Source organism: Mesocricetus auratus, unplaced genomic scaffold (genome assembly GCF_017639785.1).
Source record: "Mesocricetus auratus isolate SY011 unplaced genomic scaffold, BCM_Maur_2.0 Super-Scaffold_100040, whole genome shotgun sequence".
Taxonomy (NCBI): domain Eukaryota; kingdom Metazoa; phylum Chordata; class Mammalia; order Rodentia; family Cricetidae; genus Mesocricetus; species Mesocricetus auratus.
The window spans coordinates 1,419,129-1,435,138 of record NW_024429217.1 but is presented as its reverse complement, the minus strand read 5'-3'; the positions used below and the strand labels follow the sequence as shown (position 1 = coordinate 1,435,138).

Genomic DNA, 16,010 nt, shown 5'->3' with positions numbered 1-16,010 from the left:
AGAATGACTCAAAACATAGTAAAGGTAAGCATATGCAGTTTAGAAAATTCACACCAAAAACTACTGAAAATGGCTGAGCATGTTGGTGCATGCCTTTAATCACAGCACTTGGAAGGTAAAAGCAGGTGAATCTCTGTGAGTTCAAGGCCATCTATGTCTACCTAGGGAGTTTCAGGACAACCAGAGCTATATAGTAAGAGTCTGTCTCCAAAACTCAAAAACAAAAACAAAAAACCCTAATAATGGAATAATCAAGAAGTGATTAAGGCAGTGGATCTTAAAAAAGAAAATGTACTTTACCATTTGAGTGTAAAATTACTGAAAAATAAATAGTAATATTTCCGACTTGATTTGGTACCATTAGGAAATATTGAAAGAGCCACAAATAACATAAGCACTTAAATTTTAATAGTTGCTAGATATGCAAAATTCCTATCCAATAATTGACTTACCATGAAATAAGTTGGGTAAAAACAAACTGAAAATCTGGTGACAGTCATTGAGAATTTCATACATGCATGTAATATAGTTTGATTAAATCCAGTCTCCACTTATTTTCCTTAGATTCTTATCCTATCCTCCTCACAACTACTACAACTGTTTCCTGCCAATTCCATGTATTGTTGCTATTGTTGTTTTTAATCCACTTAGTTTGGGAATGGAAAGATGGTTCAACAGTTAAAGGCATTAGCTACCCTTGCAGAGGATGTAAATTCCATTCCTAATATCCACATGGTGAGTCACAATTATCTGTCACTACAGTTTAAGGGGATCCAACTCATTCTCGGTCCTCTGTGAGCACTACATGCCATAGTGCACTTACATGCATGCAAACAAATATGCACGTAACATAAAATAAATCTTAAAAGCATTACTACACTTAATGCTGTTGATACATATATAGGTGTAGGACCATCTACTGGAGTATGGTCAGCCTCTCAGGAGCAGCATCCCCAAAGACAACTGACTGTCCCTCTCCCAGAAGCGATCAGTTACCATTAACTCCTCAGCTAGGAAATGGATTTTGTGACTTCCTTCCCATCTATGTTGGAATTTTGTCAAGCTTTATCTTTCGCAGGTTTTGTGTGACTGCTGTAATTTCATGTGTGCAACAGTACTATCATGTTGTCTAGAACACAGCGTTTAGATGTTCTAAGTCTCTCAAGTCTCAGGGTACATCTCAGAAGAGGGAGCAGAAACAATGCATTGCGCTCAAGTTAGAACAACTTTTTGGGAAAGAAGTTGAAATACAGAGTAAGCCTGTCTTTTCTCAATTCTTATACGTTTGGGGGCTTTGTTGTTACCTTCAAACATGAGTCTCTAATTATTTAATCTGTCTTATTCTTTCTAACTCTCTCTAGGTTGCTCTTTCTTTTTCTCAGTTTTTTTGCTCTCTCTCTCTCTCTGTCTCCGTCCCTCCCTCCTTCACTCCCTCCCTCCCTCCCTCCCTCCCTCTCCCCCTCCCTCCCTCCCTCCCTCCCTCCCTCTCTCTCTCTCTCTCTCTCTCTCTCTCTCTCTCTCTCTCTCTCTCTCTCTTTCTCTCTCTCTCTCTCCAACCCTTTATACTCCCGAATGCTAGGAATGGAATTTTATGACCGCTTTTCATATCCATACGGTAGAACCATGTGTGCAAATTAGACAAATCATTACCAAGTAAGGGCAAAGACAAATGATCTCAATATCCTACAGATATAAAGATATCATGCCTGCATGACTGTTGTATTTAATTAAAAATGCGCTTGTCTTTACATATAGCTATACAGAGTAAGTATTCAAGGTCAGAAATGTATAAGAGAGCATCATTTGCTTATTCATTATATATTTCCTCTATAGATGTCATTTAATAGTTTCTTAGATGAAAGATTAGCATTGATTTTCTAAGGATAGGAGGCAGCTCATTCATAGTGGCTTTGAAAGCACCATCATTAATTTTTAAATTACTTTGCAAATATCACCTACTACCTCCCCTGCTCCCACAAAACAGAAACAAAACACACACAACATTCTGTTCGAGTTTCTCCTGTGGTTTCGTTTACTTGGATTTATTGTTCTTCAGTTTTCTACTATTTTTCTCTCTTTCATGCACAATACTTGTTGATTTCCAAGATACTAGCTGTGACTTCCAAAGTAATTGTCATTATCCGTGAGCTTTATTCCAACCTGCAATACTGCATCTTCACTGAACTGATTAACACGTGATAAGACTGGTGACTCCATGATTCCAACCCCTTAAAGACCTCACAGGCTACAGCTACTCACATTATCCAAACTCAGAACACCCAAACACAAGACTATTCTTCTCTTCCTCCCCATCCTACATTCCTACTGGAAGCCTATTGAAAGTTACTGACAGCCATCCACTAGTCAAAAATGGAGTTCAAAGCAAGGAAACCTTAACTCCAATCGGTAAGTGACGCATTGAACAAAGTACCCAGGTTTCCTTAAAGAATTTTTCTCTACCTATAAATAAAATATTAAGGTAGTCAATTAGTTTTAAATTAGTTGCCAGGTTATCCAATTTTGACATGTAGAAGGAAATAATCAGGAGCTCTAAGACTGATTCATGAGTGAATTAAACCTATGTATCTACTAAATAATATTAACATTATATTCATATCGCAAAAGAAAGACTGGAAATGCCTTTAAATTACTGCAATCTATAATCTTTGGCACTATCATCACTTCTATAAGGCATAACCCTCCTGTCTAGTGAACTGCTCAAGTGCCTCAAATGCAGTCTGACATATAGGTCTCTTAAAATACAGTCAGCACAATCATTCCTTTGTCATTCTCTTAGCCACATATTTACCCTCAATTTGGGCTAACAATTTGTTATCCATAGCTTCATGTAGCCCCTCAAAAATACAGAACAATAATCCTATCTTCTGTTTGTTTTTTCCTTTCTCTTTCTTTAAACTCACAAATTCTAAGTATACCATTTCCCCTAAGTACTGTTGCCCTCCAATACTATTGTGATAGTCATTAATGATTATAAGATGGAACTACGATAGTGCTAACTTCTAGATGTTTGTTCAATAGAGGATAAATAATAAGTGATTCCCTCACTCTGAAATAGGAATAAAGAAAACCATATGCTGATAATTTATGCCTAGAACTTACTGTGTTAAACATACATTTAAGAAATAACACACACTTTTATAGATGACAACTATATGCCCTCCTGTAGACTAGCTGTGTCTATATGTCTTTAAACCAAATTTAGAGACAGCTTTCATAAAATATACAGATTTCTTCAAGGTCCCATAAAACACAAGATAAAAGAGTATTTTGAAATTCTTAAAGCCTTTGAGAAAATATTAAAATTATACTCATATTGTATCTGCAATACATTTTTACTTTATTTAAAAGTAAAAATAAAGGATGGCAGCACAAAACCATATCTACCTATGAAGCGGTGCCAGCTTATTCACTCATTTATTTATTCCTCTAACAAACTATTTACACCACTTCTAGATTTGGACCTACATAAATTAACCATGATTTCATGCCTTAAGTAGTGAGCCAGAGTAAACCAAATCCCAGTACAGTATAAGTTATCCTTAGTGTAGATGTGGATGGCAATTTCTGCAAAGACAATACAGTGAAAGTGTGCATCCATGTGCATGTGCAGATAGAAAAATCACCCCTGTCAATGCTCTTTTTGGTTCCTAAATGAGAGATGCATAGATACAAAGCAATAAAGAATGAAAGTGTGTTGATTCTTGCCACACAGAGCAGAAGCATAGTGTAGAAGATGTAAAAGAAGTCAATGGACTTCAAGGTTATGCAACTATGGTTGACATTAACACTTCCACACTGCCTTCTCTCATGACACATCAATTCTAGAGTTGTCTACTAAAGCAAATACAATATTGGATCACTATCTATTAAAAGCTAAACCTTCCTCACTCGCTCACTCAATGACGGATTGGTTTTTTAATTGTATATATTATCAGCAGATTGTATTTTTTTTTTGGTTTTTTGAGACAGGGTTTCTCTGTATTGCTTTGGAGGCTGTCCTGGAAATCACTCTGTAGACCAGGCTGGCCTTGAACTCACAGAGATCCGCCTGCCTCTGCCTCCCCAGTGCTGGGATTAAAGGCGTGCGCCACCAACGCCCGGCAGCAGATTGCATTTTTATGAAACTTAAAAATAGTATCTTAACCTCCTATTGTTTTCTTTCTGGAACAAATTATCCTCCAAGTAGGATGGAATCAGTAGATGGAAGATTTAATAAAAGTGTTCACCTCACTCCAAAAAAAAGGCTGCTGGTACTGTCAAATTGACCTTCACAATAACCCTTTCTCTTTCCTTCACAATCCCATCTATTTGGATATGTATTCTTTTGTTTTGATGAACAGGACTACTTAGAGCAATGACTCCTGAACTCAAACAGAGAAAACAACAAAACACCCTCAGGAAAAGTTCAAAGGGCTCACAGAATATTTAATGAACAAAATGTGAATGTCTAATCCTCTATATATAACACAGTCAAAACTTTGGATGTGGTGATAGTGGTTCCTGTTCACAGCCTGTATCCTTATTTCCATATACAAACATTCGTGTCTAAGGTTTGTGTGTGTTTGAATACACACACACACACACACACACACGTATATGTATATATAGATATATAATGTTTATATACATAGTTATATGTTTGTGTACATGTGTTCATCACAAAAGTCAGTTTGCAAGGCCCACTGAGATTAAATCAGTGGTCTTTGGAGCATTGGATACAACTACCACTGATCATTAATTAGTAAGTCTATCGATCACCTTAAGTTTCATTGAGATTTCCCAGGCCTCTCTCTGGAACTTTCAAACTAGACTCTCTAAGCCAGGATGCAAGAAAATGCATGTTTAAAATTTCCCCCATAGCTGCGTAGTGGTGGTGCATGCCTTTAATCCCAGCACTCAGGAGGCAGAGGCAGGTGAATCTCAATGAGATCAAGACCAGCCTGGTCTACAAGAGCTAGTTCCAGGACAGTCTCCAAAGCCACAGAGAAACCCTGTCTCGAGAAACCAAAAAACAAAAACTAAAACTAAAAACAAACAAACAAAAAACCAAAACAAAACCAAACAAACAAACAAACAATTCCCCCATTTATGCATTAGTTTCATAACCACTAGCTTAAATGAGCAATTTTCTGATATTAAATCTCAAATAAATCTTGTTGAGGAAATGGTTTCACCCTGGTATGTTTATAAAAATATTCACTGTCTTTCAACACCCCACAATAGCCCAATGAGTCTCCAGTCTTCAGAAACATTTCCAGCGTCTGCCTTCTTAAATCCCTCCAGACCTGGAATTTTCAATTATACAAGATTCTTCAAGCATATATAACATAATTTCATATCTCCAGATCCTATTTTGATGTAGTATTTGAGGACTAAATAACATTTTTTCCACCCCCTAGCAGTATGCTTTTGGCAACAGTAACCCACTTGGTGAAAAATACTTCTCTCATGTGACAGAGAAATTTCTAGGAAATGGAAGCAACCCAGACAGGAGAGTCACTACATTTCCCTAAACTCTTACAATAGAAATGAACTACTCAAGCAGTCCTCAAAGGAGAATATCATTCCATATGTTTTTGTAAATACAACTGCATTCTGATGTTTCCTTTAAATAACAAGTATAAACAAGATTTGTACAATTTACACTATTGGGCCTAAGTGCAAACTCTATTTTTTTCATAAAAGCAAATACCTGAAAAAATATGAAACACAAACAAGCATAATTAGATAATTAATGAAAACATCCATTTCTATATTCTCAGTTATGTGCTCCATATTAGATAAGCAAAAAAAGTGTTAAAGGTCAGAATTTAAGTAGCTGCTTTGAATTTTTAGTTAATTTTTTGACTTCTGTGTCACACAGGGACCTGCAAAGAATCAGCCAGTAGACACCCCTTAATAAACATTCCTCCTACTTATAATACTTAAATTGTTTTTATCTCTTGGCATCTGTAAAATCCCCAAAGGGAAAATTATACCTTCTTGGTAACTCATGATGCATAATGTAGATGTCAGCAGATATTGCTAACATGGTTAATGAAATATGTTTTTATTTTATCTTCAGATTTGTGTAAGAGGCCACAGAACAATAGCCAAGGTAAATGCAAAATGCAATTATAATATTAAGGGAAAATTTACACTAATATGATACATCCAGGAATTCTAGAAGATAGACAAATTATACACTAAAATTGAATACATAATCAGGTCATTTCTTAACCAGCTAAGATTCACTGGTGTCATTCCCTTTCTCCAAATTTGTTTTAAAAATAAAAGCCTTGCAAATGAGCTTTTAGCCACTTAACAGAGTACTAGACATGCAGCCAAGATATACAGGCTTTAAGCTGATATTTTTTTACATTACCTACAAGCCTCACCCATTGAAACCATCTATATATTTCCTACTTTCAAATGCAATGGATGAGGAATTTTTTAAATTTTCAGACAAAATGAAATAATTAGTTTGTATCTCACTTTTATTTAAAATTTTAATTCATTTGCTGTGAATTATTCTCATTGTATAACCCCAAATTGTCTGCATATCATTATATGGTTCATAAAGGTGTTTTCTGAATTGCCTGCCACACGGTAGTAACTACTTTGGTAGAAATGTTGGAAATTGCAATGATTATATTGGTATGTGAACACTTATGATCCATAGCTAGGATAATCAAAAGAAGACACAGTTTTAATTTTTCAGATGAATTTGTTGGCTTCATAAACAAAACAAAGTGCTTCTTTAATTTTTTTCCCTCTGAGACAGGGTTTCTCTGTGTGCCAGCCCTAGTCGCACTGGAACTTGATTTACAGACCAGGCTGGCCTGGAATTACAGCGGTCCCCCCTGCCTCTGCTTTCCATGTGCTGGGATTACAAGTGTGTGCCACCATGCCCAGCTGCTATTTCTTTTTAATAAAATTTATCTATTATTTTAAATTTTATTTTACATTCCAACCACCGTTCTCTCTCCCACCCCTCCTCCTGCTCTTACCACACCCCCCAAACCCACTCTCAGTCCACTCCTCCTTATGGGTAAGGGCTCTCATGAGGAGCCAGCAAAGACTGATATAATAGGCTGGGGCGGGGCCAAGCCCTCTCTCATGCATTAAGACTGAGCATGGCATCTCACAATAGGGAATGGGTTCCAACAATCTAGCTCATATAGCAGGTATCATGGTCCTAGTGCAAGCAGCCCCTCTGATAGTCCAAGCTTCAAAGCTGCCTCCCACATATGGAGAGCCTAGTTGGGTCCCCTGGAGTTTCTACCCCTGCAGGTCTACAGTTCATCTATCTCTGCAGATTTCTTCATGATATTGACCTCTCTTGCTCATATATTCCCTCCTCCCACACTTCAACTGGATTCCTGGTGCTAGGGCTGGTTCATGGTTGTGAATCTCTGTGTCTGGTTCCATCAATTGCTGCATGAGGGCTCTATGGTGACAGTTGGGGTTTTCAGCAATCTGATTACAGGGAAGGCCACTTTGGGCATCCAATCTACTACTACTATGAGTTTTAGCTTATGTTGACCTCAAGGATTCTTGAGAATTATCCTAGCACCCTGTAGCTGCTCTCTCTATTAAGATATCTCTTTCATTGCTCTTCCACTGCATCCCTCCACCCCTCAGCCATCCCACTTCCTCATGTTCTCATCCACCCTCCCTTACCACCCCCATATCATACCCAGTTTACCCTGTAGATCTCATCCAGTTTCCTTTCCCAGGGTAATCCATGTGTCCCTGCTAGGGTCCTCCACATTACCTAACTTCTCTGGAGCTGTGGATTGTAGTCTGTTTATCCTTTGCTTTACATCTCCTATTCACTTATAAGTGAGCACATACCATGCTTGCCGTTCTGAGTCTGTGTTAACACACTCAAGGTGGTTTTTTCTAGTTCCATTCATTTACTTGCAAATTTCATGAGGTCATCATTTTTTACACCAGGTGGTATTTCTTAACTTTTCATCTTGATGGTACTTAACTCATTCTATAAATCTTAGAATATGGTTATGAGTGATACTGATAAAATGGGGACAAAAATATTTTTCACCCTTTTTCAAAGCATTCAAATGTCTGAAATTTCTGGATCACAACCTAGAGTGTCTTCTAGAGTTGAGGGAGGTTTATAAAAAGATACGCACATGCAATGCTTATGTGTGTGTGTGTTTGTGTGTGTGTGTAACATGCTAACAAATTTCTAAGAAAACATTTAATTATGAATACATTAATAAATTTTATGGCTACTGAATTTGCTTTGCTTAGCTTTTGTTTTTTTAGGCAATTTGAGCCCTAAATTTACATAAATTACCAAATATATTATTCCACAAACAAATTTTGTGTTTTTATAAATATTTACAGTTAGTCTTATTTTCTGAGATTGATTTTAAGTGTTTGTATGTGTCAGAGAATTAATTTTGTGTAGTATCAGAAGCTAAACATATCTGTCTGTGTCCCTTTGCATTTCCTTAGGTCTTTATTACTACAGTTTCCTTACCCCAAATAAGAAAACAGCGTTTGTTTTGCCTGGGTCCTTTTTTTTCATTTCACACTTTCTTAGGAAGAATTTCCTTTTGTTGTAAGCTTTCATAAAAAGCTTTCATTCCCCCCCCCCCTGTTATCTTTCTGTTTGTGTTAGGTTTCTTACAGCCATTCTACTACCTACAGCTTCTGTGGTCTTTAAAGGCCCAGCAGTGATTCCACAGTGAAGAGAAGTCTCAAGGGAAGCCTCAACCTTGAACGGTCTTCTGGCATCTCTGACCCCTGACAGGTTGATGTAAACAAACCCCGACTTGATGTCAGAGTTATAAAATGAAATCTAATAAAATGAGTTACTAAGTTGACCCTACTAGTTTCTTAATATGTTTCCAAGTATACAGTTACTTGAAAATAAATAATAAGTGATTGCTATGCCTCCAGTCAGGCATGTATAGTGATGTTTGTTATTATGGCTACACTCTGAACACTCATAGTGGAAAAAATTACACCCAAAATGTTCCCTAGATGTCAGCAGGGCAATGGGAGTTCCTATGATCTCCTCAATGCACATTCCTAAAATTAAAGAACAAAAGAAGGAAGTCCATGAAGAGTGCAGGTTGCTCAACAACACTACAATACTTGACACACAGGAGAACCAATACTTTAAGCGACATACCTTTCTCAAAAGTTTTCAAATGCAAAATGTATGATCCATGTTTCTTCTTTATGCCTGATGATGCGTCTCCGTCAAATTTCTTACTAAAGAGGAACCTAAGCATAACACTTTATAGCCGAAAAGGGTCCCTGAAAACTGAAAAAGTCCTCAGAGGTAGAAAAGTACTTATTTTTCAAAGTAAAGAGGAAACAAGTTCTGTGTTTTGTTTTCTTTCTATTTTATCAATTTTCCTTTATTGTATTATTTGTGTAATATTATATATTATATTGCAGTATTATTGTATTACATGTTCAGTATTATGACTTTGATAGACAACATCAACGCACCTAGAAATAACTACAAAAATGTCAAAAACTCAACTTCGACTATTCTATAAGTAAAAAAAGAAGAGTAGTGTGTGCCAATGCATTAATATACATTATTTTCCATTTGCCTACTTGCAAGTCATTCTGAATGAAGACCAAATAACAACTCATTGAAACATATGAGCAGACCACTGCGTAAACAGGAGCTTAAAAAGCTCCTCCTAAAATAGATGATGATGGAGTCCAGGAAAGTTCACAACACTAAAAAATCACAACTACAAATGCCCCAACAGCAGCTATTCTAGGCAGCTGCAGTTGTTTTTAGTAGTCAGAAAACAGATATCAGGCATCACCTGTCCCCACCTACTTTCAGAGTTTAACATCCAGACCATACAGAAGGATGAATGGAGTGAAACTTTTCAAGGCAGTGCCTTGTTTGTGAAATGAAAGGAGAGACCACACAGCATTATCTCGCTGACTTGAAATGGAGCCTCTCTCTCTGTTGACACTAAGTCAACTAGTGATATCACTGATCACTGAGAATTCCTTTTTTTTCTCTAATGCCTTTCACAAATGTCTGCACCTGTTCACCTATAGGCTTTGAGCACCTACCTGATAGACAGTTTGCAAAATAAAAGTTAGCTTCAGCTTGTAAAGTACATAAAGCTTCTGCATCATTTGATACCACAATTATTTTCAATTTCTTATCCTGAAAACCACTATCTTGGTACCCGTTTTTCACATCTGTCAGTAAACTCCAACTTAAAAGAAACCATCAGAAATGATTTCCTGCCTCTCATTCTCACAGTATATACTTCAGTTATTGCTATTTTCCCTAACCCCCAAGTGAGTGGTTGAGAACACTAAATTGTCACTATCAAAGATACTATCATCAATGCTTTCTGTACATCTTGGTTCTCAGACACAACATTCCTAGATTATAAGTGATTCTATTTCAACAGATGAGTATCTTTAGCTAGATCCTTCTGTTAAAACCACTGAAGAATCGGTATTTTGCAAAAAGAAAAAAAATTTGTGTTGGAGACTACACCAACCTACAGATATACAGTTACTGAATTCTTCTCATAAATACTTGTGTTCAACTGTTGTGGGAACAGCCCCTTTGGGGTGATGTCTCAATTGTCATGGATGGACTGGGAGCAAGTCCTGGCTCTCTTAGGTGGTGGTTGGAGAGCTGAGAGTAGCATCCTGTACTGCCAGGACAGAAGACCAAGACGGCTTTTTACCTTCATCGTGTAAGTTTACCTCAAATAAATATTTGATATTCTTTTATCCAGGTTATTTGTGAACTCCTTTACTCTACCTACATTCAACAATTTGCCATGCCAAATATTTCCTAAGATAATCTGCTCTAGGAAAGTTTACAGAGAGGAGTGGAAAAGAGAATTCAACTGGCTCTGAAGTATCTTTCTGGTTATCTGCAGAAGGATGTGTTCCAGAGTAACACACCAGACAGGAAGGATGCTGAAAGCAAGTGTTCCAGAGTAACACACCAGACAGGAAGGACAGGAAGGATGCTGAAAGCAAGTGCTACAGAGTAACTGAAAGCAAGTGTTACAAACTAGCACGCTAGAAAGGAGGAAGACTGAAACATGTACTAAAGGTGAACACAGCAGACAGGAAAGACATTGAAAACATGTTTCCGTGATGAAGAAAACAGTCATTCTCCATTATAGTATATCACAGTGATGTCTGTGTCATAGCCTGGTATTAGCACCTAGACTCTAAGTTTCCAGGCGCTTCCTAAAACAAGTACAAGAATGTTTTCTAATGAGAAACCTAGGAAGAGCCAAACAATACCAGTGCTCAGATACATTGAGGGAACTTTAAAGTGTTAAATTCTGAGGGATAGAGGCAGTAAAACCACAAAAGGTGGGGGACAATGCTTACAGAGAGTTAAAGTCCTTTCTTCCAAAATCCAGGTGAGGCTCACAGGCAGGTAGAACTCTGACATTTAATCTCCTTTAGATTCTACAACTGAGTGAACTCTTCCAAACCCAAGTTCAACGAGTCATTAAAGGATAAAACCAGAGGTCTGACATTTGTGCGAAAAAAATAAAAATAAAGGTAGCTGAAATGTCTGAGGGAAAATGAGAAAGGGAGTATGGCTGGAACCAAGTATGGTGTATAGTGAGAACCACTGATACAGACATCCCAAGATCAGAACATTTTGCCAAATTATATGAAAGCATTTATTCATTCAATAAGCATATGTGAGAGTTCTAATATGAGGAAGGCAGGAAGCACTGGAGAATCTAAGGATGGGAGAGTGAACGATGATGTAAGGGTACAAAAAGTACTGAGAGATTTTAAAGAAAAAGAAAGGACATCAGTTTTTATCCAGAAAAGAAAAGTGAGTCAATAATAGCAAATAAGAAGACATCAGGAAGGCTGTTGTGTGTGTGTGTGTGTGAGAGAGAGAGTGAGAGAGAGAGACAGACAGAGAGAGAGACAGAGAGAGAGAGAGAGAGAGAGAGAGAGAGAGAGAGGATTACTGATTTGCACATGGAAAAAAAAGTCAGGAAACTATCTGACAGCGTTGCTAAACATGAGAAAGGCACACAGCAGAGACTGCGAAAAGACTATGTAATTCATAGATGCCCCAGAAGGTCACTACTAGGACCAAGAGAGTGTGGGAAATAGAGAGAGTAAAGGCTTCCAGGGGCGGGGCAGGGGCTCCTTTGGGATGCTGGAAAAAGGAAATGGAGCTGCCAGAACACAGCCTGGGAAAGTTTGGGAGAAAAAAATAGCAAAAGCAAAACAGGTGTCCTGAAGGAGCCTTGAGGCCATCAGAGATGGCCGAAGTGTAGTTGGATTTAAGGCTGGAGCTTGGCAGCCAGACCTCAGGAAGAATGGGGTCTCATTCCTTCCCAGTGTTTCCCTTCTGCCTAACTAAGCCCAGAGGGTTGTGTCTCCCTGGGGGCTACTGGGAACCCTTGGCCGACCAGGATGAGGCCGGGTCGCCCCCCAGTGGCTGCGAGCTCCCAGAGCTCCCCTGCTAGCCCTGTTCCAACTTTGCCCATCCTTGTCCTCTGCTGAAGCTCAGAGCCCTCTCTCCCCAGCTCACCGAGGGCGCCGTCAGGAGACTGATGCTCTCGCCTAGGGAGTCCAGGTTGACCCTCCGGCGGCGCTGCGCCCTCTTGGACCCGGCGGAGGCATCAGCAGAGGCCGCGGAGGCGGCAGAGGCAGCGGGGACCGGGGTGGCAGCTGTGGCGGCCGTTCTGGAGCCGGCTGGCCCTGGTGGGCTCCGGCTGCCATTCCAGCAGAGCTTGGACAGGGGGCACTCCCCTTCCTCCTCCGGGCTGGTCTCCAGGTAGTCAGAGCCCAGAGAGCTGAAGGACTCTGATGAGATCTTCCTGCGAGACATGCTGCTGGAGATGCTGCTGCAGCCGAGGCCGAGGTGGCGGCGTTGGCGGTGGAGACGCGGCGGTGGCAGTGGAGGTTGGAGGACAGGCGATGGCAGCGTCAGGTGCGTTGGGGACGCTGGGCTCTGCGCTCGCGCTCTCCCAGACGAGAGTTTCCTGGGCTGCTGAACCCTGCGAGCCAGCTGCTCATGGCGGGAACTTGAGTCGCCGCAGCTCCTGGGGGTCGCAGGCTCGGCGATGACTCCGGGGATGCACAGGGGACCGGAGGAGGACCGCCACTGCTGCTGCAGCTGCTGTTTTCGCGGAGCAGTCTCAGCGCCCGCCCGTGAGCATCACTCCCGCTCCGGGGCTGCGGGGATCAGTGTGCAGAGGCTCCCCCGCCTTGCGTCTCCCCGCCAAGGCCCGCGTCCTCCGCCCCCTCAACTAGCGGAGCACCTCCCTCCTGCTCCCTTTATCTCTCCGCCCCGCAGCGCTGCCTCGGCCTGCATCACGTGTCGCCAGCATACTCATTGGAAGTCTCTGCTTCTCTAGTCGCCACGTTTCAGAAGCAACTAGGACACTTGGCTGCTGTTCTTTCTGTGCCTCCCCGCCCCCCTACCTCCGTGTCCTGCTACCAGGGATTTCCGGCAGTGGTCCCATAGGAACAAAGGTCCCGAGACCCAAATGTAGCGTCCCTTGGACTCTGAAAGAGCAGTTGGGCAGCAAACCCTCCCAAGGACTGACACTAGGGCAGGAGGGGACGGAAGGGCAGAGGGTTAGGAGGGACAGGGTGATCTCCCTCTGTATAAAACTGGAAACCTGACATGGGGCACTGGGACACACACACACACACACACACACACACACACACCTTGCCCAATTTTACAATTCTAGTTTATTTTGGAAGTTCAAATCAGTGGGATACACACACACACATACACACACAAACACACACCTTGCCCAATTCTAGTTTATTTTGGAAGTTCAAATCAGTCACCCCACTGTTTCAGTGGAGACACTCTCAAGTGAAGGGAAGGCTGGCCAGCGCGTGGAGATGATTTTCCTGTCTCCAGAGAAGCTCTGTGAGCAGTGAAGATAGTGTCAGCTTCAGCTACAGCCCTGTTGCTTTATGTGCCTGGAGCCGGTTGGTACTAGCTACTGCCACCTACAACTGTCTCCGTTTCTGTGCTGGACAGCTCCTCTTGCCACCTGTACCGAGTTTGTCAGGTGGTGACAAAATCTGATCAAGTCCTGTGCAGACTCTCGACCTGACCTGAAATCACTGGGCTTCTTGAGTAAGGCATGCATTTAGTTGATAAAAACAAGGGTAGTGGGAAGAAAGCCGATTCGTACAGAAGACTCTGGCAGTGAGTTTCAGCACAGCAGCTTCATTTCAAAGTTGTCTCATTGCAACCAGGCCCCAAGGCCCTGGCATAGCTCAAGGAAAGGTTTTGGCTTATTCTGAAATTAGAGTTGGCAATAGTGAGGAGGGGGCAATTGCAGTGACACAGAAAGGGAGTCGCAGACTTAGTTTCCCAGTACAGGGAAGCAACTGAGCACCTTCCTTGGCTTCCCCTGACCCGAGAAGATAAAGTTGAGGGGCTTTGGCTTTAACTCGAAGATCACAGAAGACAAAGCGGCTTTACTTTTACTTCCAAAGGACTTGTCCAGGTAAAGCCGATAGGTTTAAGTAAGCAGAGACCATTAGAAGCAAAGAAAACCTCAAAATTGTTACTGTTTCTCAACCCCAATTTGCTTTTAACTCTAAATCTTCCTAATTGTTCATGAGGACCCATATGAATGTGTTCCTTTTATAGTGTTCCTTTTGTACTTGGAAAAATCAGATCTTAAACGACCATTAAAGATATGAAATGATATTGTGTGCTATAATTAACTCACTTAAGTGCTCATTTATAATACATCTGTTATATACAGTTCCTCTGTATTCATAAACTCACAGAACCTGCTGTTATAAGCACAAGAACTGCACTAGATTAAAACTGTCAACATTCCAACATGGAAGGATTCATGAGTCCTCACACCCAGCTGAGGAACTATTAGAATGTGGATGACTTCTAGGGGATGGAGACTTGATTTCTTTTAAAGGAATGAACTATGTTATGCCCACTAAACTCCAATTGGTCACCCTGAGTATATGGGTAGCATAAAATAGACTTGTTATATACATGCTATGTTGCTGATATTATCATCAATAATATTATTTGGATTGTGTGTGTTAATGTATTTATTGTTAAGTTCATCAATGCATCAATTAATTCTCCATGTCTTTATCTTAAAAGTACATACTCACTCATGGTCTGGACTGTGTGAAATTATCCATGGCATACCTGATGCCACATAGCTAGGGTGGGCATAAGAGCAAAAGACAACCATCAGTTATCCAGGGTCCTCATAGTCTGGGCTACATGAAGGCATGCAAAAGCCTACCCAGTGCCTTGCATTGCCAGTGGTTGGGTTCCATTATGATAACCAAGTATATGGTGGAGAAATGGGAGAAAAAGAGAAGCAATATGGTTCATGTGTTGTCATAATGGCAGATTTGATGAAGCGAAGGTGGTGAGGAATGGGCTGATGGTGGCCTGTTTTATGGCCGCCATAAAACTTAGAAACTGATTACACTTTGCTCACAATTCTAAAACTCTTTTAGATGTATTTTTATTAATTCTTTGAAATTTTTGATCATATTCACACACACACACACTTTGCACTCTATAGATCCATTTCCCCATCTCTCTATCTCCTTCAAAATTCATGTCCTCTTTTTTTATTTTTTCCTGGGTTTTAAATGATTTTACTTGAGATAGAATTATATCAATTCTGTTTCTTCTCCTCTCTCCAGTCCCTCCAAGCTACACTCACTCCAACCCATGAAGACTATGAGGTCTATTTTATGCTACCCATATACTCAGGAATGTGGGCAACCGATTGGAGTTTAGTGGACATAACAGAGCCCATTCCTTTAAAAGACATCAAGTCTCCATCCCCTAGAAGTCATCCACATTCTAATAGTTCCTCAGCTGGGTGTGAAGACTCATGAGTCCTTCCTCATTGCCAAAAGACAAAAAACAATCTCACCACCAACAACAAATACAGTGCTAACAAGAATCAACAATCAATGGCCATTAACTTTCCTTAATATCAATGGTCTTAATT

The 16,010-nt window shown here is 40.3% G+C and overlaps 1 protein-coding gene across 3 annotated transcripts in view; it reads right to left on the bottom strand.

The window, feature by feature from the left end:
• Positions 1 to 13,258, bottom strand: part of Gucy1a2 (guanylate cyclase 1 soluble subunit alpha 2) — a 330,075-nt gene extending 316,817 nt beyond the window's left edge. For all 3 annotated transcript variants that reach the window (XM_005077309.4, XM_040734734.1, XM_040734735.1), the window contains exon 1: positions 12,560 to 13,258. In XM_005077309.4, coding sequence (XP_005077366.1) covers positions 12,560 to 12,859 — 300 coding nt within the window. In that variant the 5' untranslated portion in view covers positions 12,860 to 13,258. The remainder of the gene's footprint in view (positions 1 to 12,559) is intronic.
• Between the last annotated feature and the right edge of the window lie 2,752 nt (positions 13,259 to 16,010).